This window comes from Ambystoma mexicanum, chromosome 4q (genome assembly GCF_040938575.1).
Source record: "Ambystoma mexicanum isolate Mex_15411 chromosome 4q, UKY_AmexF1_1, whole genome shotgun sequence".
NCBI lineage: Eukaryota > Metazoa > Chordata > Amphibia > Caudata > Ambystomatidae > Ambystoma > Ambystoma mexicanum.
In genome coordinates this window covers 186,880,788-186,908,364 of record NC_090928.1, presented here as the reverse complement: position 1 = coordinate 186,908,364, position 27,577 = coordinate 186,880,788, and the positions used below count along the sequence as shown (strand labels likewise).

The following is a 27,577-nucleotide window of genomic DNA, read 5'->3' as shown; positions in this document are numbered from 1 at the left end:
TTAAATATTTCAACCAGGTAATGCAGTGGTCATCATCACTGTTCAAAAGATCATTGGACAGCCCTCCTTATTGATTAGTCCAGATTTAACACAAGAACATCATGGGATTCAGTTTTATATAATATTGTAAGGTAAGGAACACCTATCTGGAAGGGCAGGCCACACAAATGAGCTGACAGTGGGAGGCATTTTCAGTCTCTTTGAAAAGGTATTTTCTGCAATGAATATTTCCATATGCCGCCAACTCTACTGACTTCATGCCATGGGCAGATGATATGGCTTTAAGCAAATGGTATCCAAGCACAAAAAGGGGTCAAATACGAGCCATCCGATTGCATCCTCTGCTCTTTAGCACAGAAGTGGGACCAGCAATGCAAAATCTTAGTAAAGTATTATTTTTGCAAGGCCTTTTATTGGCTATATTAATATTAAAACTGGTCCTAGATTCTCAATCTATCCTAAGGTACAGATATGTATGACATGCACCCTGATTAGCGGCTGTTATAATGGGAGCACATCGTAAACACCAAGGACTGCAACAAATACATTTAAAAACATCTATTGTACGTTGAGGTTTGACACAGGGGGAGTTCTGTGCCGTTGTATTGCTCCCTCCGTGCTTTCCAAGAGGTTTTTAAAAAAAATAAACAAACAAAAAGAAGAAAAATGAATATTCAATGGGGTATCCAAGTTACTACTAGATATCCCAGTGTACGTATGGTCGACATGGCTTTAAGCAAGCGGTTACGTGTCAAATCACCAAACTTAATTTCAATCGACTGTTTCCTCACATGGCTCCTCAATCCCAAGGAGATGGTATCCGCGATCTTCAGACAATCACCTACTCTTAGTACCCATTCCTATTTGTGGTTATTGGAATATATTGGGCAATGGGATCACGGTTACCACATACTTGTATTATTTTGGCTTTTATGTGGCACAGCAAAGGGATATGTATGGATGTTAAGTTATGTATGGATGTTATAGCTGCCACAATGATGACATTGAGATAGTGTTTGTGCTCATGCTAAAACTTGTGCAAAGGTTGTAATAGCCTTAAGGATAACACCAGCCATATTTGAACATTGTTCTGAGGCAACAATTAGCAATGCAGGTGTGGAACCAAATTGTGCTGTCTTAATATAGTTTTAATATATGTGTCCATTGCTGGTTGCCCTGCCCTGCCATTCCCTGCCCATCTAACCCCTAGACCACCATGGGAACATTGGCGTCCCTTATTTTCAGCAGCAGAAGGTAAAATTTGAAAATGCGGCTTTGATAGGTTAAGTGAACATACCAGGATCCAGCTATGATGTGATTCAGCAAAAATCTGGAAATAATGCAGATTTCATTGAGACACATGCAGGAATTTTGAAGTGCTGGGCAGACAGCATACTAGAACAAGGAAGCCCAAGGATTCACCTACACACCAATGTACATCATATCACACATTCCAAAAATATTCTGAGCAGACCCCCTGGAGGACCTGCCATCTGCCATGTGTTTCTGTTTAAATGTATCAACGTTTTGAAGAAAGCCCTCTGAATGAAAACTATATTTATGCAAGTGCAATTGCCTGCAAATCCTCCTTCATTTTTCTCATTGTTTGTACTCTCTTGTCTTCCCTTTTTAACTACCACGGCTTACTATATGTCAAAACATCACATATCTGAAAATAATAATATTTGAAAAATGATAATGTTTCAATTATAGACAGAAGCTGTGAGGAAGAAAGAAGGGGATTTAACTGGTACATAAAACCAATGAAACAAATACCATAATTTGCCCTAATCAATTAACGGTCTGAAGAAGGATTCATGAAAAAAGTGAAAATGCTGAGTGAACTTGAAGCCATAGCAAATGTAAAAATAAAATAAAAAATAAAATCTTCTAATAAAGGGTAGGAAGCAAAAGATAAAATAAACAAAATGAGTAGATCAAGGGATATCAGATAACAAGAAACTAATATCATAAAAGAAAACACTTAAATCTTCAAGAAAGTAAATTCCCCATTACATAAATTGGTGAGCCACACACTAAAGCTGAAACAAACTAGAATATGATCAAAGATAAAAGAGCAGTCTTCATAAAAATACACTTGGCATCAGCCTTTCAGAAGGCGGCAAGCCATGCATTACAGCAATGCACCAGTAGATGGGATAATGCAAGATGCATTATTTTAGGAGATGGGCTGAGTACAAAAGGTAGAGGGAAAGCCAGCTGGGAGGAAAGTGGCCTAGACAACGCTGGAGCAGGTGAGGAGTTTTGATGTTATAACACATTTTATTTTCGTCACAAATGCTTTTGTTAGTTGTATGTATTTACTATGAATGGTATGATGCTTTATTTATATAACGCCTATGCACAATGTGTTTCAAAGCACTTCAAGGCAAGGGAGGGAACAAAGGAAAATACAGTGACATTCTTACAGGCTATGAACAACACGATTGTGAAATAACGATCGTACTCGGCCTAGCGACATTTCGGAGCTAAGACACAGATAGGAAGGAAATGGGAAACAGACAGGCGTCTACCGTAGTAGGCCTGATGACATTTCTGGTAGAGCCGGAATATTACAAGAGGTGAGGGAGAGGGGAGGAGAAGGAGGGAGATGAACAAAACAAGCAACTATCTTACTAAGCCAGATGACATTTCAGATAGTGCTGGATGGGAGGGTCGGGGGGCGGTGGAGAACAAGAATGGGAGGGGGATGAGACAAGCAATTGTTGCTATCTTAATAGGTCCAAGGACAAATCAGATAGAGTAAGTGCAAAGAAGAAAGTAAGGGAGGGAGGAGAGAGGGAGAAGGGTGAGGGGGAGAGAACAGAGAATAAACACTGTAAAGCACCGAGAAGCAGAGGGAAGAGCGCAGTACAGTTGCAGAGGTCAATGAAACACATAATGTTGCAGGGAACAAAAAATGGAGGCACGGATTCAAGAAGACAATGGTCACAGCATGATTCAGGGCCAACCTGATTACGGGATCCAGGGAGGTCCAGCATGAGAGTTGGGAAGGTGAAGCAACAAGTCAATGGGCCTCATTACGAGTCAGTCGGTCTGGAAAGAACGGTGGTGGTAAATCCGCCACCATCGTTCTGTCTGGACCGGCTAATTAAGAGTCCTGCAGGCGGGAGGTGTCACTCCTGCCAGGTCTGACCTGGCGGGTTTAACACCACCCGCCTGCAGGCAGACATGGAAACACCTGCACCATTACAGCATGGTGCCGGTGTTTCCACTTCCCCATTCCCATGGAGTCCTATGGGAATGGGGATTAACAGAATTCCGCCTCCGGAATTACCGGGTCACTGGGGTTGTAATGCCCCAGTAATTCCGGCAATCACGGAGACAGAATGGTAATACGAGTCCGACGGTAACCTGCTGGAATTTCTAGCATGGTTACCGCCGGACTCGTAATGAATGTGTCCATAAGTCAATTCCAAGCACTGGCAACAAGTTGGAGATTATGAAACCACAGTGAGTCAAAAACACCTGCAGTGAAAAGGTGGAGCGGAAGGAGAGAGTTAGAGAGCAGGGGGGGAGAGGGATGGATAATAGAGGAAGGAGGTGGGGGGCAAAATGAAATGTAAGGGATGGGGGCAGGGGGGCACAAAATTGCATTGTGGGGGACAGAGGGGGTGGGGAGCACAACTAATCATCACAGGGGGACAAAGGCGTGTGGGGGCATACATAATCATCATGGGGGATAGAGGGGGAGGGGGCACAAATAATCATCACGGGGGACATAATGGAGTTGGGGGGCAACACATATTCATCACGGAGGAAAAAGGGGGTGGGGCACATGCTCACAACACAGGGGGCAGAGGGGCTGGGGGCACACACTCGCATCACAGGAGGACAGAGGGTAGTGGGGGGCAAACACTCGCATCACGGGGTACAGAAGGGGGAAGGGGGCACATACTCGCATCACGGGGGAAGAGAGGTTTGGGAGCACGCATAATCATCACGGGGGACAGAGGGAAAGGGGCACAATTAATCATCACGGGGTACAGAGGGGAGTTGGGGCACACATAATCATCATGCGGGACCGAGCAGGCGGGGGCACACACACATCATGGGGGGACAGTAGGGGGTGGAGGGAACACATAATCATCACGGGGGGACAGAGGGGAGCGGGGCACACATCATCTTGGGGGGACAGAGGAGGGTGGGGGCACTACAAGCAAATAGTTTATTATTGCATTTTTGATTTATGATACATTATTTTCCAATTTGCTTTAAGTACAATCAAAATGTTCACATATACACACCCTGCACGTATGTTTTATGGCAATTTAGATGAAGGCATCATTTGGAAACTTCAAGTTGAGTGGTATACTAACAAAGGTACATTTGTTCAGATAGATAATTCCCCTGCTGCTATGGTGGCACGCCACATGAGTAGCAGGGCCAGGCAGCATGTCTCAGATTCGTACATTGATCTGTTTTGGAATGTGGCAGCGCATTTGGCTGTTTCTCACGTGCATGGTCTACCCTGCCACTGGCTACGAGCAGGTTAAAGTGCAACGCAGATAAGTTACTTTACAGAATGCTGCTTGCATTTTGTAGATTCTGATAGAAACGCTCCTGCAAAGCAGGGGCGTGTCGATATTTTAATTAAATTATCAACCCTGCTTCGTCCTGAAGTGGGAGTGGTGGGTCTATAAACTGCTTTTCATGTCAGGGGCATTTTATGATGGCTTCCTGCAAATGGGCATTCATGGGTGACCCGTTTCTGGCACACAGCCTCTCTGTGCCCTATGGGGGCAGATTCAGTCTTTCTGGAAGGTGGCACGTCTATTCCAGATAGAACAAAGGGGGTCATTACGAGTTTGGAGGCAGCCATGGCGCTATTAGGGGTCCAGGTAGGCGGAATGGGGACTTACCGGGACATTCCGACCTATGCGGACCCGGTAAATCCCCATGCCAAATACCAGTCCCCATTCCCATTCTAGCCCCCATAGAGCTCAATGGGAATGGGGAAGGCGCTAATAACGGGCCCGCAATTAGCTCCAAGGTCCCTTAACGGGTCCCGCTAAGAACGGCTGGTCAGACCAACCATTCCTGCTGGGACCCACTAAGGGACCTCCGAATAGGGCGGTAAGGGTATACCGGCACCGGCATCCTTACCGGTGCCGGTAAACCATTACCGCCCAACTCGGAATGACCCCCAATTTCTTTTCTGGGCCTGAGCCAAATTGTTCTGTTTTGGGTGAAACTTAGTCCCATAGAGTGAATACACAGAATTCCCTGGTAGGAGGGGTCACTAGAAACAAAGCTGACAACAAAATGACACCAAATGGTCTCTGCAAGTATAATTGTAGATTCCGAGAGGCCACAGTGTCAACATTAGAGATGGCTTATATTTAGATATTTGTCGTCCACCAGAGCCTCCAAGTACAGACCTGCATAATTTGGGACAGGGCTGCCCATGCTAAAAGTCAGTTCCTGGCTTTTAGAACTTTGGGTTCCATCAGGCTGTTTGTAGGAATGTACGTCTCTCTGTAACTGGTATGTTGTCAAGCTACACCATGATTTTGAGCATGGATTATTTAGGAAAGTGAGTCTGACAGGCAGAGTTCACTTAAACAGGCAACATTATCAGCATCATTTTGCCTACTTAGATCAACAAACCTCACACTAGTCCACCCCCAGAGATGAAATTTTGTCACAGAGTGGTCTTGGAGTAACTCAAACAATCTATAATATTACACTTCAACCTTTCATTCAAAACAATGGTTGTTTATTGTAGACACACAAGGATCCGCCCTGGCGTTCTATTCATATTATTTGGTGTTAAATGGAATTCTAAATATAGGTCAAGATTTACCCATTAAACCAGTTTTTGACATTTGTGAGATTTCACTCTTTGAATGCATTTTTGAGTAATTGCGGCCGTTTTAAAAGAAGGAGCTAAGGGTCATTAATGTGAAGTTGGTGAGGGAATAACTCATACAAGGGCGTCTTAATGGAAATAAATTCTTCTTTTCAGATGGAAACAAAAAACACATACATTTTGGCCCTGGATGGTGACACCGACTTTCAACCTTCGTCTCTTTTGCTGCTTGTGGATCGGCTCAGGATGTACCCTCACGTTGGTGCTGCTTGCGGGAGAATACATCCCACTGGAGTTGGTATGTATATATCTGTAATATCAATGGGTGATTGTGGGCTCTGTTCTAATATGAAGAACCTGTCATTTCAAAGGTTTTGATTGATAAGAGCCAAAATCCATGAGCAATATGGATACTTGTAATACTAGGTTTATATTATTAAATATTAAAAATACCATGGAAGTGTGTCATTTACATAGCTGTAAAGGTTCCCAAAGGTTTTTACACTTCTGAACGTATTTTGGGTGATAAATAATATGTATTGCAATGTTTTCATGTCCGTTATATAGTTAATACTTGGTGCTATTGTAAATCTAGACGTCTTAAGGGTTTCGGATCATGCTACTTAATCTGTTAAAATATTCAAAAAAGACAACACTACTAAATAATTTTCACTTAAATAAGGGCTTTGTTAATTTGGCTTTCTTTTGACGTAATTTTGACATACTTTTACTCTAGAGAGCCCAGAACACACCCCTATGAGCATCAATAGCCAGACCTCTGATTACTGACTGCAACAGCAACACACATTAACTGCCTCATATGCTACCTCTGACTGCGATCTACTTTTGAAAATACATTAAAAAGTAAAAAAGATATAATGCCTTATTGCAATCTTCTTAGTTACAATTTGGTAGACCAGTGTTGCAATTAGTCTATGTCTGCGTACATTTTGCAATTTTGCAATTACGTTTTATACTTTCAAATAGTTTTTGAAGAAACCTTTTCTCTGAATTCCTTCAATTGTGAATGAAGTGCGTCTGGCGTGTCACAGGAGTTGATTGAGTAAGGGGGGGGTCCAGAACAATGTGGTGCAGGTATTCTATTATCAACTTCCTATGTCAAGCAGGTTATGCCAAGAACAAGGAGCCTGTATACACACACAATAGACACTAGTACCTCCCTGGGCCTTCTCCTGAATGGTTAGGGGACAACTTGAACCAAGGTTCAAGTTCCTCCCCACCATTGACAACCAATTTGGATGAGATTGACTGTCAACAGGATTGGCTTCAGTGGACAATGATTTCCTTTACAAAAATAACATGTGAAAGAGGGATTTGTTTCCAATTGTTTTCAGCATCATCTGTCTTCTTACACCAGTTGGAATATTGCAGAAGAGAAGTTAAAACTGGGTGGTGTGGACTGGCACTCCTTTATTGGACAAATTAATATCATAGCTCTATCAGTGACATTGGCAATTCAATCTTGGGGGTGGGGGGATATGCCACATGCTTTGTCCCTGCGAGCTGCACTCCCCATGGGCGTCCGCGAGGGCCGCTACAGGTGTGGGATTCTAGCAAACTGTAGATCTGGGAATGGCAGCTTAGTATGGGTTCACATTACATTTTGTATTTGACAGTACGTGCAGGGCAGGGCATGTGGATTGATGGGGATTAACTGTAATCAATATGTGTAACCCACTGGATTTAAGACAGAATCTAGAATGAGACTGTCACCTATATAAAACCCCCTAAAAAGTCCAATGAGAATAACATTTTATTGAGTCATGGTGTTAGGGGACATCCACCCATAAGGTGCTTGGATAGTAATAAGATGGGAGATGGAAGCAGAAATGTGCCAAAGCATTAGCTGCCTGATTCATGTAATTAATTGCATGTAAAAAGGGGGACTTGCGTGCGCCCGCTTGCCGATTCCTGGAACACAATGCGCGTGACTTACCAGGGATTTGCGCGAGACTCCCAGCGAAGGGGCATACCGTCTTACGCAGTCACCTAAAAAGGGGGCGCAACACATGGAATGGGGAACAACAAGTGTAAATGTGGGTGTTACGTGGGATGTACCACAGTAAAATACTTGCAACTCCCATTCGTGCTCTAACAACACGTATTCATGGAATCAAACAGGGCTCACCGGCGCACGGGAAAAGACCCGCTAATCTGGAAACACGTCCGCCAAGCGAAAGCTGGCATAAGCATCACTGTGCACAAGTACAATGCATAAATAGACACGCAAAACACAAACACACGTATACAACTATGATGAATGTGCAATTTATTTCAGCAGTGATCGTGGGACACCGCAGGAGGAGGAGGATAGTCAGGGCATGTATTTTTTTACCCAGGACCAGCCTTTTTGCGATGCCTGATGACCACGTCTATGGCAGCTGTAGATTCCCACCTGATATCATCATAGACCTGGTCAGGGAGTGGGAAGATGAACACACATCACCCACCCTGTCCTCCCAAGCACTGAGCCCCTTGGAAAAGGTGATCAATGTACTGCATTTTTTGCCCACTGGGTCATTTCAGTGGACAACTGTCATTGTCAGGGGCATTTCACAGGCCACGCAGTCACAATGCCTACACCAGGTGTTGACAATCATGACTGCATGCCCTTCAGTCCGCATCAATGTGCAAGCTATATGTGATGCCAAGGGAAACATTACCTATTTATATGCTAACTATCAAGGGTCCACCCATAATAGTTTCATATATAGAATGTCACCCCTACACTGGGCCCTGGAAGCTGGGATGCATGGCAACACATGGCTCATTGGTGAGTACAAATGGCCCTGCAAATGCATGAATGCCTCACACAGACTAAACCACATCCCTGACAAACCATCTAACCTCCAAAGGGGACAGTGCCTACCCACTGAGCACCTACATTATGACACCAGTACGGAACCCCACCACACAACCACAGGTAAGATACAAGGCAGCACATATTACAACTAGGGGAATAGTGGAGCGTACATTCGGAGTGCTAAAGTCACGCTTTTGCTCCCTTAACCACTCTGGTGGAGTGCTCCTATATGCACCACCAGTAGTGTGCAGGATCATTGTGGCAGCATGTTTCCTGCACAACGTTGCAACATGGCGTGGCGCACCTCCATGGTAGACTGGGGGTTTGGGGGGGCCACCCAGGAGGGTGGAGGGCCAGGGTGCTCCTCAAACACACGTGTTGATGTTGAGAAAAAAAAATAAAAACCCCCTCCATGGGTTCGTGGTCCACACAGCTATCATGCATTGGGAGAGCTGTCGCTGCTGTCGCCACCCTCTGGTGTAGCCATAGAAGCTGTCAGTGGTAAGGGAGGCTCACCACGTATAGCCCTGGCTTGGTCCTCCATGGCAGTGGCCATGCGGGATTGAGATGTTCACATATGCAACATGATGGCACGGATGTCTGCATGCAACACCTCATGGTATGACATGAGCCAACCTCTCATATGGAGCCCCTTGTTGTTGTGCAACAGAATACATGGACCGCTCCCACACATTATTACCTGTGGCACAGGGCCCTCGCGTTAGCGGGCCCCACGTCTGCTGGGCCCAAGGAAACCTGGCCCTTGATGTGCTGGCGCTGTCTGTGGCTGCAGGACTGCATACCTCCCTTGAAGATCTGTCCCAGGAACCAGAGCCAATACTGTGGAGCGTGGCCATGCACCTGTAACCAACACAGACTGATGTTCCAACACTGAATGGCCTTGTGAGGGGTTTTCCCCCCTGTTAGGCAGAATTACATACGGTACCCTTTGAAGACTACACACAATTAAGACTACATGTGTAAGCACAATGTCACCTTTGGTACAAGTCTGTACTACACAGTTATGTGGTAGCAGTGGCTGAGCAGCCAGACTTATCTCAAGAGGGATTTGAGCAGTACAAGAGGTTACACAAAGGACATGCAATTACAGTAGTTCAAACAAACACTCAAGGTTTCTTGGTAAAAAAGGATATACATTTATTTACACATTTAGTTAGAAAACATTCCACTAGTAATAAGCAGCTCAATATCACACTATAACACACTACAGTACACAACCAATAAGTTTCTGAACAAGTTAGGCTCCCCTGAAGTGGGAGAAAAATTGCACTTCAGTAACTTTCAAAAGGGATAGAAAGACACACAGTTACTTTCATAGGCAGTGCAAATAGTTTCAGTTCACTACAAGAGGCAGTTCAATTCAATAGGCCTGGGCCAGAGTCAATGGTTCAGTGTCTTGGATAGGATAGCACAGTTCTGGTAGAAAATGGTTAAGTCTTTGCCAATGTTCTTAGAAGTAGTTTGCAAGAAAAAGAGTTATATGTCAGATTAGGAGCAAACAAGACTACAAAGTTGGGAATGTTTCACAAACTTTCACCGCGGCAGAAAGGATTTCCTGACCGCATGTGCACAGTACCTTATGTATGAAAAAAAGCTGTAGCTGAGGCAGTTGTTCCTGGCAGTTCCTGTAGATCTTGCTGTTCCTGAGCTTCAGTCATGGGGACAAGAAGGAGGACGTCGGGAGGTTCCTGCACTGCCCAGAGAAGCAGCCACAAGCTTGGAAAACATCGGTTTTAAGGTGTGAGTGCCTTAAAGTCCACAAACTGGTATCCTTCTCACTGGCTATCCGGTTTTCAACAGCACCCTGATGAAAATTCAACCAGTATGGAGATGGTGTCCAGGTGGCTTACAAGTTGGTTGTTACCACCAGCTCAAGTGATGAAGTCGTAGTTGGAGGGGATTCCATTCATTCCAGCTTAGCTGTCACTCACCCAGCAGGGTGGCTGTCCTTGCCAGACAGTCAGCCAGCAATCACACCAGAGTGCATTCAGGTCTCCTATGAGACTAAGCACAGGAAGTTTCGGGCATCTCCCTCACATCCTGTCCACCCCAGACACTCAGGCGCCAGAGGAAGGCTTCAGCACTCAAGCCCGCCAAAGCCCAATGAACAAAGGGACCAAACCTGGTTTGACGCGCAGAGACAAACACTAGAAGGACCTTTCCTAAAAGAAACAGCGAAATAAGATGACCCGAGTCTGTTTTTACAGAGGCGTCTTGGGCACCATATTGAAAAACATGGCTGACCTGATTTTTAGCTACCGGTGTTCGGGGTCGGGAAAAATCATGGTAGTTTGTTCTAAAACCACTGCCACCAGCCATTTCAACAGGAAAGGGTAACATTTGACTGTTACGTGAGTGTTTAGACATAGGGGATGCTAGACAACCCCGCTAGCACTCTATAGGAAGATAGTGTGTGCTGGGTTTATGAATTTAAAAAGACTAGCAAAGTCAACATAACTTTACATGCTCTGGGAGACAGTAGTCAGTCCCAGAGAAGGTATTTAAACCTTGGGAAGTCTGAAAGACGTCCCTGTGCCACTGCACTGAAGGTGCTGTTTGACACACAAGAAAAAGATGAAGCTTATGGAGTTGTTTAAAACCCCATATCCAAAGAACACAAAAGTAAAACACACATCAAGACACATGAAAGAGTGGGAAAAAAGGCTCACACTCTTTCCAGGTAAAAATTCAAATCCTAGAAATCCAGCAAAGTTTCTGGGGTTCTCAAAAGGTAAGGGAAATTAGCACATTCTTGTTAATTCTCCCTAACACCTCGTACAGATGTTTGGGGTAGGCCATCACCCACAGTTGATTCACTTACCTGCGACAGTACCAAGTACTCCAAGTCCGATTCACCACCAGAGCCATAGGCTTCCTCAGAGGCGGAGTCAGAGTGAGTCATGGCCAGGATGGACTGTAGCACCAGTGGATCTTCATGGGCTACCACACCAGGTCCTCCACTGGTGCCTGGTTGCGACCCACTCTCCTGCACCTCCTCCACCTACTCCTCTGCATCCAGTGCCTCATCACCTGCACATGGACAGAAAAATACATAGACACTTGTAAGTAGCATAGCCCACACACATAGGTATCATAATGTAGTCATGCAACACATCAACCTGCTATGTCAGTGAGGTCACAAAGTCTGGCACGTACGCAGTGTGAATGGAAGGCAAGGATATCATGAAAGCAGACATGGATTTGTGTCAAAGGGCATGACACCACATGAAGTGCATGGTGCTTAGCACCTGCTTCACATACAGGCACCAGCCTGGCATAGTTGAGTCACAAGCATCACTGATGCAAATACACAGATGCCAGGAGCATGGCCATGCCTGAACTGTCAAACAGCATAAGATGTAAGTTGATACCTACTGTCCCTGATCCATCTATAAAGCTTGTGACATGACATGATATGGAACTAACAATTACCAAAAACACAAGTGTCACACGGTGCTACAATGCTAGGGTGGGGGAACACAGTGAAGGCAGGCACACTGATTCCATGAGTCCAGGTCACATTGACATAACGCAAGTGAATAGGCATGTAGAAGGGGAGTCCTGGATTTGGAAGTGTGAGGGGACATTGCAGTACATGGGAACATGCTCAATGTAGAATAGAACTACATAACCCGGAAATGCAACGTTGCGTGCTGACGGCAGTGTAAGAGCAAGTGCATGAATCAGGTGTCAAGTGTTGTCCGTGGGTTGGAGGGATATAGTAAATACCCCCTAAGTGCGGGTTCTGCCTGGGAGCCAGTGCCATCATCACAGTCCTAGGTAGATACCTGGCCCCAAACAAAAAGACCATTCACACAGTCCAATCCTGGGTGAGTTGCAGAGGGAAGAGAGTAGAAGCACAGAAATGTTTGTATAGTATGTCGCAGTAGGCCAGCATAGGAATGACCAGTCCCCTGGAGACAGTGACTTGCTGGGGGAAGGAGCTGAATGGAAGATTACCTCTGAGGAGGTACAGCTGGCAGGGTGACCTCTCACAGACGTCAAGAGATGTGACGAGAGAATGCAAATGTGCATAGGAAGATCATCACAGGCAATACGCCATAACAGGTTGTAGCTGGAAGAGGGCCAAGAGAGGCTGGACAGAGAGTGACATGGGATGAGTGAGCAGGAGTGGTGATGAGGATTGGCTCGGTGTGCATCACATCGTCCGTATGCAGTCTGCATGACAACAAGCACATACCAGACCACCATGACATGGTCAACCCATGGCAGTCATGTAAATGTAGGCATAACTGCAAAACAATCATGACACTTCATTCAAGCATCATAATACACATGTCCCGAACACACACGCATCACCACTCACCGGACATTTCATAATACATAGGCAGGTCTCCCATGCCTTGGATCTGCTCCACATCAATGAGATCACTGACAATCGCTATATGTGGAGTGAGTTTGTCATCCTCTGGCTGTGTCTCACCTCCAGTCAACAGAGTAGCGGTGTAGGCCGGCGCCCAACTTATCCTTGGCTCAGCGTCGGATGTCATTCGAACGCTTGACTACCTCCTGAGGAGTGCGCCTCTCATGGCCCATGGCATTTATTCGTACCGTGACGTGCTGCCAGTGGGCCATATGCTGAGCAGGAATATGTGTGCTCCCTGCCCGCACAAGCATGTCATGTTCGTGCTCCAACATGTAGTCCACGAGGATGTGGAGTTTCTCATTACAGAAGCTCTTCTTCCTCGATGTGTGAGGCTTCTGAACCGTGTCTTGGGTCTGAGCCTGTCCCGCTACTGCACGCTTTGGCTTCTTGCAAGGTTGTGCAGACCCGGAGTGGCTAGGACCACTTGGGTCAGTACGGGCTGGAGTAATGGTGGACTGGGCCATGGCATCAGGCAATGATGGTGTTATAGTAGGCTGCCTTGCAAGTATCCGTACATGGGTGCTGGTGCCAGAGGCCTGCACCGCATGTCCCTTGCCCTTAGGGAGATGGACATCCACCCCTGAGTCACTCTGGGCCTGGGCCAGGACCCCTACAGTCCTGGATGGGTGACCCTGAGCCTGGATGTTGGTAGCCACAGCTGTACCTACAGCTTCAAAACCGTGGCTGCTCTGGACAGCAGATGACACCGCTGGTCTGTGACCCTGGGAGCTGGTGCCAGTAGCCTGCACTGCATGTCCCTTGGCCTTAGGGAGATGGAAATCCAACCCTGAGTCACTCTGGGTCTAGGCTGGGACCACTACAGTCCTGGCTGGGTGACCGTGAGCCTGGGTGTTGGTAGCCGCAGCTGCCCCTGCAGCTTCCACACTCTGGGTGCTCCGGACAGCAGATGACACCGGTGGTCTGTGACCCTGGGTGCTGGTGCCAGTAGCCTGCACCGCAAGTCCCTTGCCCTTAGGGAGATGGAAATCCGCCTCTGAGTCACTCTGGGCCTGGACTGGAACGACTATAGTCCTGGCTGTGTGACCCTGAACCTGGGTGTTGGTAGCCACAGCTGCCCCTACATCTTCCACACCCCGGCTGCTCCGGACAGCAGATGACACTGCTGGTCCGGCACCCCGGGTGCTGGGGATGTCAGCATCAGCTGCATCTCCCTGACCCTGTTGGGTGGGGGGCATAGCTCTCCCTGCACGGGCCTGTACACCTCGGACACCTTGCCAACCTCCCCCCCTTGGCCACTTCGGACACCTCCACCACATCAGCCACCTCTGCCAGGTCGCCCAGCTTTGCCTCCCTTCCCACTTGTTGCCCTCCCAGCCATAACACTGATGGATAAGTGCAATGGGAGGTGCAGCTATCAATTGTCCTGGGCAATTTGAGTTACAGGGCAGGGTACATGATGTAAAACGTGCCACTGTGCTCCAGCAAGGCTCAATGTAACCCCTTGGGAAAAAATAATGGGTCGCATAATGCACAGGAACCCCAAAAAAACAATGTGTATGCGACCCCTCGGTAGCCCATGTGTGAAGTAAACACATTACACAGTACGCTGTAGCACCCAGCAACACAAAAAATGCATACGCGAGGAACATGTAGGGTACTATGACCTCAGAAATAAGGGTATGCGACCGACACACAGTGGCAACCAAAGTATGAAAAATGCTTATGCGACTTACTGCCTTGTAGAAAAAAAATGAAAAAATCACATGCGCGTGTGTGCGGAGGCAACTCCTTGCCAAAACAAGAAGTATGCACTGTCACAGTAGTGAACAATTTGCGTGGGACCCCAAAATACTCAGAAGTCCACACGTCCTTCTGCCACGAAATGCACGTACATTGCAATGTTGTCCTACGCACACCTTTAACCCAATATTGAATGGCAATGCCCAACATTCAGCATGTGTCACATAACTTACGCGGTTAGGGCCTTTCCTCTGATTCCACACTAACGCGCCTTTTCCGGTTGTCCACGCAAGTAACACGGAAGACCCACGCTCCTGCCTACCAGACAATTTACCTGCCTCAAACTGCCCCGAGGGGCCTCCTACGATCCGTCTGCTGCTGCCTGCCCCCTCTGTGTGCCTGCTGCCCACATGCCCTGCATTTTGGTGCCTGCTCTACAGCTATTGCCAGTGATCCTGTTGTCGTGACCACCTCTGCTGCTCCAGGAGACTCCTGATGTGCCATACCACTGCTCCACAGCCCAGCCCCAGGACCACCTTGCTCACCCACACCTGCCTCGGCATGTCTGACTCAACACCATCTGAGGCAAGTGGCAAACCCCGGCAGCGAGACAGAGGGCTGTCAGCTTCTCATCCAGGTAAGTTGGCATCCTGGTTGAGTAAGTCCTGTGGCATTATGAATCCCTCTTCCACAGACCATCGCAAGTCAGCAATGAAGGACGGAGGAAGATCTGGGTGCACATTGTGGGTGCCATCAACATGGAGGGGTTGTACCCCACGACTACCAGCATCTCCACAAGCACTGGGAAGACTTCAAGTCTAGGACACACAACAAGGCCCAGCACTTCCTCAGGGCTGATGATGACCGAAGGGGGCTCCGTGGCCGGTTGACCACTGACGAGATGCGGGACATGGATCGCTTCTACCCAGCGCTGCAGTCCCAGGTCTTGGAGTTGATGCTCCATCTGGAGTCGACTGGTAAGTGTCCATGTGTTCTTGTCCACCATAGTGCATGTGCATATTGACGTGTGGTTGGAGTGTGCACCTTGGCCTTATGTCTGGCATGCCTCCTGTACAGATGTCTGTATGCATGTCCCAAACACTGCTGCATGTGAGTCCATTCAAGCGTGTGCAACATCAATGGTGTCTGTGTTGCAATGTGTGATGCGCGCTAGCATGTAACGACGTGCACATGTTTGCATTCCTCTCTCTGGATTGGGGCATGCAAGAGGTGTGACACATGGGTGCTTTTGGCAACATCATGGACATGCGTGGTGTACCTGTGCATGTGTCTGAGTAGTGAGTGTGTGACTAGCTAACACTCTGGGATGTATGTTACTTGAGCTTTTGATTGTGTGATAGCGTCACTCTGCCAATTTGACCTCGCGTGCACTTTGACGTGATAGCTCCATGGCCTGATTCATGACTGTCAGGTGATATGTGTGACTGAAATGTGTATGTCCCATGAAGCGTGTGAGTTGAATGCACAATTTTGAATTGCTGGCAGTGGCTTGTCCAAGGATGTGAATGTCTGTTGTGAATGATAGACATGATTGTGCAAGTGTGTGAATAGCACTTCCCTGTATGTAGTGGACGGTGATGATGGTTGTGACCTTTGACAGTGCCACTGATGTACATTTGCATTGTGACAAACACACATATGTTCAGTAGCCTGATGTTTGTTTTCTATGTTTCCCTATCCACAGCGACAATGGGAGAAGAGGGCGGAGAAGGCACTGTGGAGCACGGCAGCAGGGATGCCTCCACCAGGTACAGATGCAGGGCCCAGTCATCCTCCCAGGTACTGTCATCTCCTGGGAGTGAGGAGACTGGTGCCGCGTCCTTGACAACAGCCGCAGCTGCTGAGGGGAGGCATTGGTTGTGGGCTCCTCGGCAGTGGGAGGGACAGGTGAGCCCACACAGGGGCAAGACACTGCGGAAGACAGTGGGGAAGCATCCAGGCTGGCAGGGGGAGGGAGAGGAGGAGGCCACATCAGCCCAGTACATTTGGCCCGACGGGGGTGATGATGTAGGTGTGACTGGTGCAGGGCGACTCAGGGGCCGGAGGCAGTGCAGGTTGCCGTGGAGGTGCCTGTACTAATTCCTGCCCCTGCGACTGCGACTGCATCAGTATGCACCTGCAAACATGCCTCAGGCCGGACCCATCCGCAGGTGACGGATGTTTCCACGCAAACGGAAACACCAATACCTGCGGATAAAGCAATTCGTGACAGGGTGGAACCGTCGTTAGCCGTTATCATGAGGCATACAAGCAACATTCATGATGACGTGCAGACTTCCAATTGGGGCCTTGCACATCATCACAATGAGGTCTGTCGCCGCATTAACTGGCTAGCTCAGTTCCTGGTCACACTTTGGTTACTGCTGTGATCCCCCTCCTCGTCTTCCTCCTCTGTGTGCCAGTTGTCCTCCCTGCCGTCTTCCGGCCCAGATACCACCAGGGCCCCCTGTGCACCTGTCCTAACCCCCAGTGGCCAGTCTGTTGGAGACTACATCCCTGACAGAGTCGGGAGTCGAAGGAGGATCAGCAGAGGTGGTCACCACAGAGATCCAGCCGGCGACAGGACAGGTGGCAATGGAGGAAGAGCAGGCACCAAGCAGCTGGGAACATGCACGACAGCCCCGGGGGTTGTCATCATCACAGCGCTGTCTTTGTGGCGCAAGCACCGGGCTACTCGGCAGCAGCAGGATCAGCGTAGGAGGTGACAGGACTTGGGTCTTCCAATGGAAATAAGGCAGGTATCAGCCATCGGGCAGGGGGCAAACGTGAACGTTACAACAAGGATATCTTCCGTGTTGGAGCGTTTTGGCCAGCAGATTGGAGCAGAGTGGTAGCTGGCACGGGAGGCTATATTCACCTTGGCCAGGGTGGAGAATACACTGCGTCAGGCAGAGAGGCGGGCCGAGGTCCTTGAGGAGACATGCAGGAACTTTCGGAGTAGCATGTTGGAGTCCCTGCAAGCCCTCGAGGGGATAGCTGTAGCCCGCCTAGGGGAAGTGGATGCAGTGTTCGATGATGCCCTGGCCGAGACTTTGAGGGGACATGGTGAGTCGAAGAACTAGCCCACTGCCATTGTACATATATCCTTAGGTGTAGGTTTCATTTATTTTTGTCTTTTATTTGGAGTTATTGGACTTTGCACCACTTTTTGTACATAGTTCTTTGTTAATTTTATTCTTCAGGTTTTTGGACATGGTTTAGGACAATGGACCCTGGTTGTTTGTACATAGTTATCTTTCTCACAGTTAATTTTCTGTTCACCATGAAGGAATGGTTTTCTTTTCATTTGTGTTTTCATTTGGACCTACATTTGTGGACATGGACCACATCTTTGATTTCAGTTTTATTTTGTTAACATCCAATGTTTTTTTTTCTTTTTGGCAATCTTTTATGTATTGATTAATTTCATGCTGTTTTAAATTTTAATTTCATTGAGTATGACTTAGATACTGTTTTTAATATATATTTTTTCAGTGAAAAAAAGTGGTGTCTGGTCTCGATGGTTTAGCGCAAGTTTCACTCTTGCTTACTCTGTTCTGTGTCCATGATGCTGGCCTATGTTGTTCATGTGTATGCACACATGCATGCATGTGTAATGTTTGACTTCCAATGGCATGTGGCATGTTGTGGTTTGCATGACCAATGGATGGGTGTCAAGGTGCACTTGGAGTGTGCAACATGTGATGGCATTTCATTTCACATCTGCTGCATTTATGTCTATCGGTCCACATTGTGTTGTGGGGTAGGGGTGTCCCATGATGTGGGGCCTGTCTACAGGTTTCTGTCACAGGTGTTGGGGGGGTCATGAGACGGGGCCTGCCTGCAGGTTGCCGTCACAGGTTTGGGGGGGCATGAGGCGGGGCCTGCCTGCAGGTTGCCATCACAGGTGTGGGGGGTTCATGAGGCGGGGCCTGCCTGCAGGTTGCCATCACAGGTGTGGGGGAAACGCGATTACGCTGGGGTGCAGACGGGCTACACGATGGCCTTTCCATGCGATTTGGCTGGTGCATCCGAGGTACATGCAGATTTTTCACGCGATTGTGATGTGAGGGCTGTGTGCTGGTCCACAGATGGCGCAGGGCCTTGCGCTGTATTTGGCATTTCACTGCCTTTTTCCGGCGCACGTGGGCATTACTGGCACTGCTTGGTGTTCATTGTGCCACGGCTACTGATGCCTCATAAAATCCATAAATACACATGCCGCGCAATTGATGGTTTGAGTCACGGTGGGTGCACGCATGGCACACGCTCCTTCCCGGCGAGCAGCGTTTGCATTCCTTCTGCGCTTGATTCCATGAATTGGGCCCTAGGTGTCTGAGGTTTCAATGGATGATCCTCAAAGATACTCTAGTACTGGTTACTTTTGTTTCCGCACGAGGGGTTGTCCAAGATAGAATATCATTTTCTAAAGGCCTAGTTGAGGATTCTATTCCTTTATATTTGGAAAGAGAGTGATCATGGTAAGGTACCTTGCAAATGTAATCAGATTATCAAGCATGGAAAGTATATGATGCCCACTGGTGAGGTGCTTTTATGGCATATAATAAGTGTTTCATGAAAGGAGTGTAACGTGGTCTACCTAATTTTTTACCAACTTTGTTTCAAGCTATTTTACCAGGTTTAGAAATTGTTCTGTCATTTGAAGAGGGGTTGTATATAACAACGAAAGTGATGCAGAAAATAGTGACAAGGCTTCGGGATTTGATGACATAGGGCCTCATTCCGAGTATGGGCGTAAGGGATACCGGTCACCGTTTAACGAGACCGGTGCCGGTAATCCCTTACCGCCACATTCCGAGTTCCCTTTGCGCCCTCGTCCTTAACGCCTGCTTTTAGCAGGCGTTAGGAACGAGGGCGCAAGGGGGCTTTTAAGCCAATAACGGTGACCGTAACGTACGGTCACCGTTATTTGCAATTTCCCCATTCCCATTGAGCCCTATGGGGGCTCATTTGGGAATGGGGAAGAGCCCTGGGGAATGGGAAATTACCGCCCTGGTCAACTCGGAATAGGGCGGTAATTTCCCATTCCACCAGGGCGGTGCCGGTACGGGTCCGGCGCCGACCAAGGCGCTAATAGCGCCATTGGTTAGCGCCAGACTCGGAATGAGGCCCATAGTCATTAAGATATCCAGGTTCCTGAAGCAGGCTAATGTATCATTGGAAGGATAAATAGTGCAGAGCAAATTAAGAGTAAACTTTGAAAGGGAATTAGGAGGTGGAGAATAGAAGGAATTGATTTGTAGTGTATTCTGCGCTTATTGAGGAAACAGTGTAAATGCCTATTGCAAAGCCTACAAATAAGCAAGCTGTAGACTAATCTTGGGAAGACCTGAATGATATCGCAGAGAGCAAGGAGTCTAGGACATGTTGTTTCTTGGTAACGTGGAGCACAAAGGGGTAGATGTCAACCTCAATGACCTCAAAGCAGAAATGGCAGAATAACTTTTTTACCATTTCCAGTAGTCCATTAAGGGAAGATTGGGATGAGGGAAGAGCTTTGATCTCACTACTGACAATCGGTATGTCAGGACGCTATCTGCATGGTGTAAATCAATGATAACTACTGGTGTGATTCCCTTATCCAGAAAACTATTAAAAGTCATACCTCCTTTTCAAAAGGGGTATAATAGACTTGGTCTAGTAAATTACAGGCCTATTTCGCTCCTTGGATCCACAGGCAAGATCTTTTGTAAGGTTCTTTCTACCAGAGTGCAGAATTGTGAAAGGGAACATGTAATCCTCTCCCCTGTTCAGGGTGGGTTGATAATGTGACACTGGCACATCCGGGGAGTGTGCCCTGCACAGGAGGCAGCGGTGCACTGTCCCGAGCTGCTGAGTAGTGTTTAATTTACCCAGTGAGCCTGTGGCCAATCACCTCAATGCTCTGCACGGCATGCAGGGAGGTATTACATTTTGCAATCCATTGGATCTGTCCATCTTCAGATTCCACGAGGGCAAACTCTGAGAGGATGTTTCTTCCCTTTCCTCCAAAAAGTATGTTAGAACTCTAGGCATTGAATAGGTGGCTACAGCATTCCCATGTGCTTCCAATGCCAAAATACTGGTACAGGAAAATATCAGAATGTACTGGATTGTGGTAGAACTGAGGCTATTCATTACATTATATCATATGCAAAAAATCTCACAGTGTCATGCTTTTCAGTGTTGTAAAGATGCAATAGTCATACTTCTGTGCGTTGTAGTTAATTGCTGAGGAGTGATGTGGTTCTCTTTTAACAGGGATGAAATGTTCACATGTGGGCTGATCCGAAAAAAACACAGGAGGATAGGGACGTCATTTGGGAGTCACACCATGGGGTCTCCCTTGCTACCAGTGTAGTCTCCCTTTCTATCATCACAAGACATTCCATCTCGGTGTGTCCTCAATTACTTGACAAAATCCTTGTGCCTAAAAGCTTGTGTATAGTGTAGAAATGTTTGACCCTAGCACATAAAGTGCCTCTTGATTTCATTGTGCCACAATTAATGCTTTGTTGTAATGTGTCTATCTTTCCTATCTCCACTACTCAGTGTAATTTGCTTTCTGACTTTGAGAACAATCAGACATGTAATTGATAATTTTACTATAGCCAGTAAAATAGCTATAGCCAGTAAGTTAGATCAGTGGGTTGAACACTTGCTGCTGCGATGTGTGTGTGATGTGTAGTTTGCAGGTTCGAATCCCAGCAAGGCCAACTCAGAATTTCATCCTTTTGTGGTTGATAAATGAGTACCAACACAGTTTGGGTGATATTGTATGTATATTTGTTCTATATAAAGCGCTTAAGTGTAAGTGCTACATAATAACACGTCATTATCATTTGTCCGTTGGCGTCTGCTTGCATTCACGGTAATTTGGTAATATGGCCCTATACACACTGATATTAACGATACATATGGTGATCCATTCTTGTATGAATTGTATATTACATGACAGTGATATCATAACCATATGTACTTAGGAACAATGCCATGTGATGCCACTTCCTGTTTTGTCAAGGGGTGAAAGGTTGTGTTCCATCGCTTCCCGTGATGTCACTTCGGATTGGGTCAAATGACATTGCTTCCTGTGATGTCATCAGAGTTCAAGGGTCATGTGATGTCACTTCCCCTACACCTGGTATTTTGGTGAAATGACGTCCCTGAAAGTGGAGCATAAAGAAAATAGTAATATAATGTGTTAACCTCGATGATATGCAGCAGGATCATAGAAGTTGCTGGTGTTTGAGGAGAAGAAAGACTTGAGGACACTAGGGCTCCCAACTATTTTTTTTGCCCGGTGAGATAGAAGATGGTGGTGAGAGATTACCTTACTTTTAACTTTAATTTCAAATATCTTTTAATAAGTGTATGGAGTAATAATATTATCACATTCTGCAACTTCAAAACAGCATACCTCTGCATGCTTCTCTACTATCTTAAATCGGGCTGTGGGAGAACGCAGATGTCATGGGATGCAAAAACTGATGGCATCGGCAAGTGCCCCAGCCGACAGACACTCCCATACACTTTAAATGCATTTAAGGGTGCAATGGGGAAAGAGTGATGCATCACGATAATACCTCTGGTCCCCTCGTAAGCCCAGTGGCTGGCTAGATTGAGGTTGCGAGCGTCAGTCAAAACCAAAGTTTACAGCATTCAAAGGCAATGGCCCTAATTCTAAGAATGGCAGTCTGGAAATGAGGATGCCGGTTGCAACGTACCAGCACCCTGTCCGGACCGCCATCCTATGAGAATGCCGGTAGGGGCCACGGATCCCCGGGCAGGCCAGACCTGCCAGGTTGTGAAGCCCGTACCGGCATGTCCCCCACTGAAGCACCGGCACCGTTAGCAATGGTGCTGGTCCTTACCGCCGCCGTATTTGATATCTCAGTGGCACCGGGATATCAGGCAGTGGTGAGGGTGTTACAGGGTTGCCGGTAAACCGCTGCCTACCGGTGTGTTTTACCGCCAACCTCGTAATGAACCCCAATTTGTCATTGTTATCAGAAAGATTTCACAATGATATTAGATGTAATCTCATATCTTAGGTGTGTAATCAGTGTCTATGACACGACTAGGCCTTCCTATGTACATACATAATTATTATCGAAGCACGCAGAGATGAAGGCCAAAAGAACCACCTGTGTTATTCATTAAGAAAGAACAATAAATAAGAAAAACAGATGAAAATAGATTCACCTAGGCAATGCTTGTGCTAGTACTACCATGGGTATGTAATTTACCATGGTGCAAAAATGCACTGAAAAATCCTTCTTCCTGTCTGCCTTAATGCTAATTGTACTTGGACCAGTGCAAAGTTTCTGTAATATGGTCCCAAAGGTTTAGAGACCACTAGAGACTTAACAGCCGTATTAGGTTTCGTTAGCATTCCACAATTCGTACTGATATTATTATATTATTATTATTATTATTATTATTATTATTATTACTATTATTATTAGTAGTAGTAGTAGTAGTAGTAGTAGTAGTAGTAGTGGGAGTGGTGGTGTATTGTTGTTATATTAGCTATTACATTTAAACATGCTAACTACCATCTCTCTCTAGGTCCCATGGTCTGGTACCAGAAATTTGAATATGCCCTGGCCCATTGGCTGCAGAAATCTTCGGAGCATGTGCTGGGGTGTGTCCTCTGCAGCCCCGGGTGCTTCAGCTTGTTCAGGGCGTCAGCGCTGATGGACGACAATGTCTTGAAAATGTACACCAAGAAGGCAACTGAGGCCGCCCACTTCATTCAGTACGATCAAGGTAGAGATGGCTTTGGATGGCTCTCTTGCTCAAAATAGAGGCAGTTTTCATGTTATGTTGTCATATGATCCCTTCAATTCCTGCACTAAAGCCTCCTGATTTAACCTCTATGCTTACCTTTCATGTGCTTAACATGTGTAATGCAGGACATTTTGCATCTATTTAACTCACTAAAGGTGTGTCCAAAAAATTACCAATGCACAAAATCTGCAAAATCAGCACTAGGAACTGGATAGAAAAGTTTGGGAGGACGCTGTGATTAATTACACCACAAAGTAAGCTTTGGCAAACAAAACCCTGCATGTCAGTTGCGTGTTTCCATTTTACTCAGCCTTTTGTGGTCCATGATAAAGATACTGCAGATGTTCACGTATACAGGGAATTGCGATGCAACAATCCCACATGGTGGAAAACCTTGCTATTCAATGGAGTAAAAAGGTTGAGCTAGAGCATGAATTCCATTTGATTTCTGCCTGGAGAATTAACCTTCTTCTTATGTACATCTTTCGATGCTGCACATTACATTTTTCTCTCACGCAACAATCACCCATTGCGTCTTAAAGTGTTGTAGCAGGCAATTGGCAAAGGATCCACAAATACTACGGGTAATGTGGCAATAAACCCCAGTACTTGTGGTGTAAAAAGTGCAAGAAGAAGTGGTGGGGATAGTCAGATCATAAAGCTTAATGCACAGAAATACCCTAACACCAGAAATCTCCCTTTCTTGACAATCTTTTTAGATGATCGCATCAATTTCAACAGAATCATTGTGGACACAGTCTGTGGAGTTTAAGTGTTGACGGCAGGCGTTATAGCGCAAAAAGGCCAGTGTTAGGGGCTGTAACAGGGGACTTGGTCACCTCACTATGCCCACCCTGATTCACCTGTAGTCTATGGCTGGATCCAGAAATTAGGTGGAGTGAAATAAAATCCCCCAATTTCAGAATGTTCTGAGAAAAATGTAAGTGCAAAAAACACCCAAATGGAACTCAAAATAATGGGTTCTTAAAAATAATGATCATCATTATTACATGCATCAATAACATAGGCCATTACACGTGTGATATTATCCAATCATTTCATCAAAGAATTAGAACCAAAAATAATACAATGAATAAATAGGTACACTACACATACCACACAAAAAGCACAGAAGATGCAATGAAAAATATTACTTCATAGAGATCACATTTACTTTAAAGCATTTGCTTTAACATTGGAAAGGGGGTTAATCCCTACAGGTCACCGCTCATTACAAAGGGGAAGAAGATTACTGTGCAGTCCACATAAAACATGAAATGAAGTGGACAGGGATTGATTACTGCACAGAGGCTTGGCCATGTCCCATTATTTTTTATCTGATCCTCCAAATTTGACAGATTAAATTGGTCATTACAGATACCCTCTTTGAAAGGGCTGTGCTCTTTGCCCAAACCAGATCCCCAAGCATCTAATCCCAACCTTTACACCCATATTTTAGCCAATAGGCTCTAGGGTAAGCGTATTAGGAGCAGATCAACAAAAATGGGCAACAGTGACACACAAACTACTACAACAAATACATGTGGCGCAAACGTCTTCAAGTCTCTTCTGCATCACTATGAGGGACCCCTGAGAGACAGCATGTGCAACCAAAACTTAATGTACAACAAATGCATCTGAGTATTCTGTGTTTGCTCGAGGTTCCAATGCTGAATCAACCTTATTTGCAAAATATAGCATAGGTTTAGGCATAGAATCTACTGAAGACAAAGGTTTCCCCAATACAATCTCCCAATAGTGGTCTTTGGAAACAGCATCATCAGCCTTCAGCAGCCCCTCAAGACCATCCCAAACACATTATTCATTCTACCTGCATTCATGGCCAGTTGTTTTTCTTTACAGTAACCTGAAATGAATGACAATAAGGAGATTAGCCCATACCCAGTCCAAGAAAGTATGACTGTATAGTCCTATAACACTACTAAGCCACTAGAGTCATCACAGAGCATCAGAACCCGCGTGTAACAGACAATTCTGGAAGTGATAAAAAAAAATTTAAAAGGAGTTTATACACATACCTTCATAGCCCCGTTTTCTGCATTGAAAATTCTGCAATGGTCTCTCCATTGGAGCCAAACCTCATACGCCCAAGAGTAGGTTCATCACGTATCACCTGGAATGCCAAAAACTCTTGATCACATTCCAGATTTGCACAACAAAGCCTATAACAGTTCACCTAAAACAGAATAGAAAGGTGGCTTTTAGATCAAGAAAACTCAGATATGCTTCCCTTTATTCCAGATGAATGTATTTCCTCAGGAACGGAAGGGACCTTAGGCGTTGTTCAAATCCCTGCACATTTAGAATTATTATCCCTGTAATATCTCAAATCTAAACTCTAGGAAGATTTTTCCTGCAGAAGATGTTCCATCCTTCATCAATAAGAGAGAGGGGCCTTTGATTTGCAGCATCATCTACGGGCCCTTTTTTTTATAGATGGGGCTGATGGTACCTGTGCTGACAATTACAATGAAACACATAACATTGAGAAGCCCCCATAACATAAGGTGTGCATCCATAGAAATCTTCTGGAATGTGGTCACACCACACGGCCGTAAGAGACTTCTCGCTCAAAATGGCAAGCTCACCTCTTGGGTTGCGATTGTTGGAATAGCTTTGAACCCGTCAGAACTCCTTGCAGTCTCGTTGGTCAGAGGTAATTTGTAGGTGGTTTTGAGGAATGCAGTGGGTTCACCAGAAGCATAGATGGTTGATGAAATAGCATTGTTGTCACTGCTAGCGATATTGCAAATGTCACCCATAGGTCATTATGTATCCTGTAAGAATCAACCAACGGCTTTGTTATTTCTTATAAATAATGTGGATAAACGGAATAGAATAGGGCACATTTTATTATTAGTATTGCACAATCATTTTGCTCTTTCACTTGACTATTAACCTTCCGCTTCTTTGCTTTCTTTCGATTATTCTTTCCCATCGACTTTTATCAGCCACTGTTCCACTCTTCTTTTCATCTTGTCATCTCGTATGTTCCTCCCACTAATTGCGTTTGCCCAGCCTGTAGCCAATCGGCACAGCCACTCCCACGCGGGACCGATGATAAGCTCCTCCTCCTGATACTTTGACACTTTTAAGCTCTGCACTAGGTCACTTCTGCTCTCAAGCACCTAGCTCATCGGGTATTAGCATAATTGACCTAAAAACATTTGACCTAAGGGGGTGCTTAAGGTTATAGATTAGGTTGAGGGGAATTGGGGGTGGGATTGCAGGGGATGTGATCAAATGTGATTAGGTCAAATGTTTTAGGTCAAAAGACCCAAACCAGCTCATCAAACTGAGCAACCACCCATAAACGTGCTTGTCATCTGTTTGAATTCCGGCAGCACTGATTCAGGCTTTCTTCAACTTGAGTCAGATAAATAAAATGGGTATGACTGAGGGCTTACTGATGACACCTCTTGGGGCATAGAGACAACGCAGTACGTTGTGTTTGCTATGTAAATAGTCTGCTATTATAATCCAACACATTTCACCTTTTATCTTTTATTGATCAATACATTCAAAGGGCACAAGTAGGTAATACAGTTTGAGAGTTTCTGTACGAAATAGACGTGGAAAATGATCCACTGTCCCAAATGATACTCTTCTCAGATGGCAGACTATGCCTACAAAAGCAGGGCCAGGAACCTAATAACTAACCTACTACTCTAAATAGACAAAATGGCAAGTTGGAGAAAGACAATCACCCAAAATTCAAGATTTCCAAAACGTCAATGGCACCTCGTGATATCAACTTCTCCATACGTGAATTGCCGCATTGCTCCAGAATCCTAATTGGCAATGTCCCAATAAGAACTTATTAACCGAACTGATTAAGCAGATGGAAACTATTTATCACAAGTGTTAATCCCACACCAGAGACAGTTCTCAAAAAGCAGATTGGTAAGAGAGTAATCAACATAGAGACAGAGATACAGCCAAACAGCACCTCAAATCTCCCTTCCTAGACCCAACATCCTTATTCAAAAAACAGTGCAAG

General features: G+C 45.9%; 1 protein-coding gene across 1 annotated transcript in view; it reads left to right on the top strand.

Moving 5' to 3' along the window:
• Nucleotides 1-27,577, top strand: part of LOC138467576 (chitin synthase chs-2-like) — a 282,914-nt gene that overhangs the window by 153,900 nt on the left and 101,437 nt on the right. Inside the window, exons 9-10 of the mRNA XM_069607709.1 lie at nucleotides 5,990-6,131; nucleotides 23,335-23,535. Coding sequence (XP_069463810.1) covers nucleotides 5,990-6,131; nucleotides 23,335-23,535 — 343 coding nt within the window. The remainder of the gene's footprint in view (nucleotides 1-5,989; nucleotides 6,132-23,334; nucleotides 23,536-27,577) is intronic.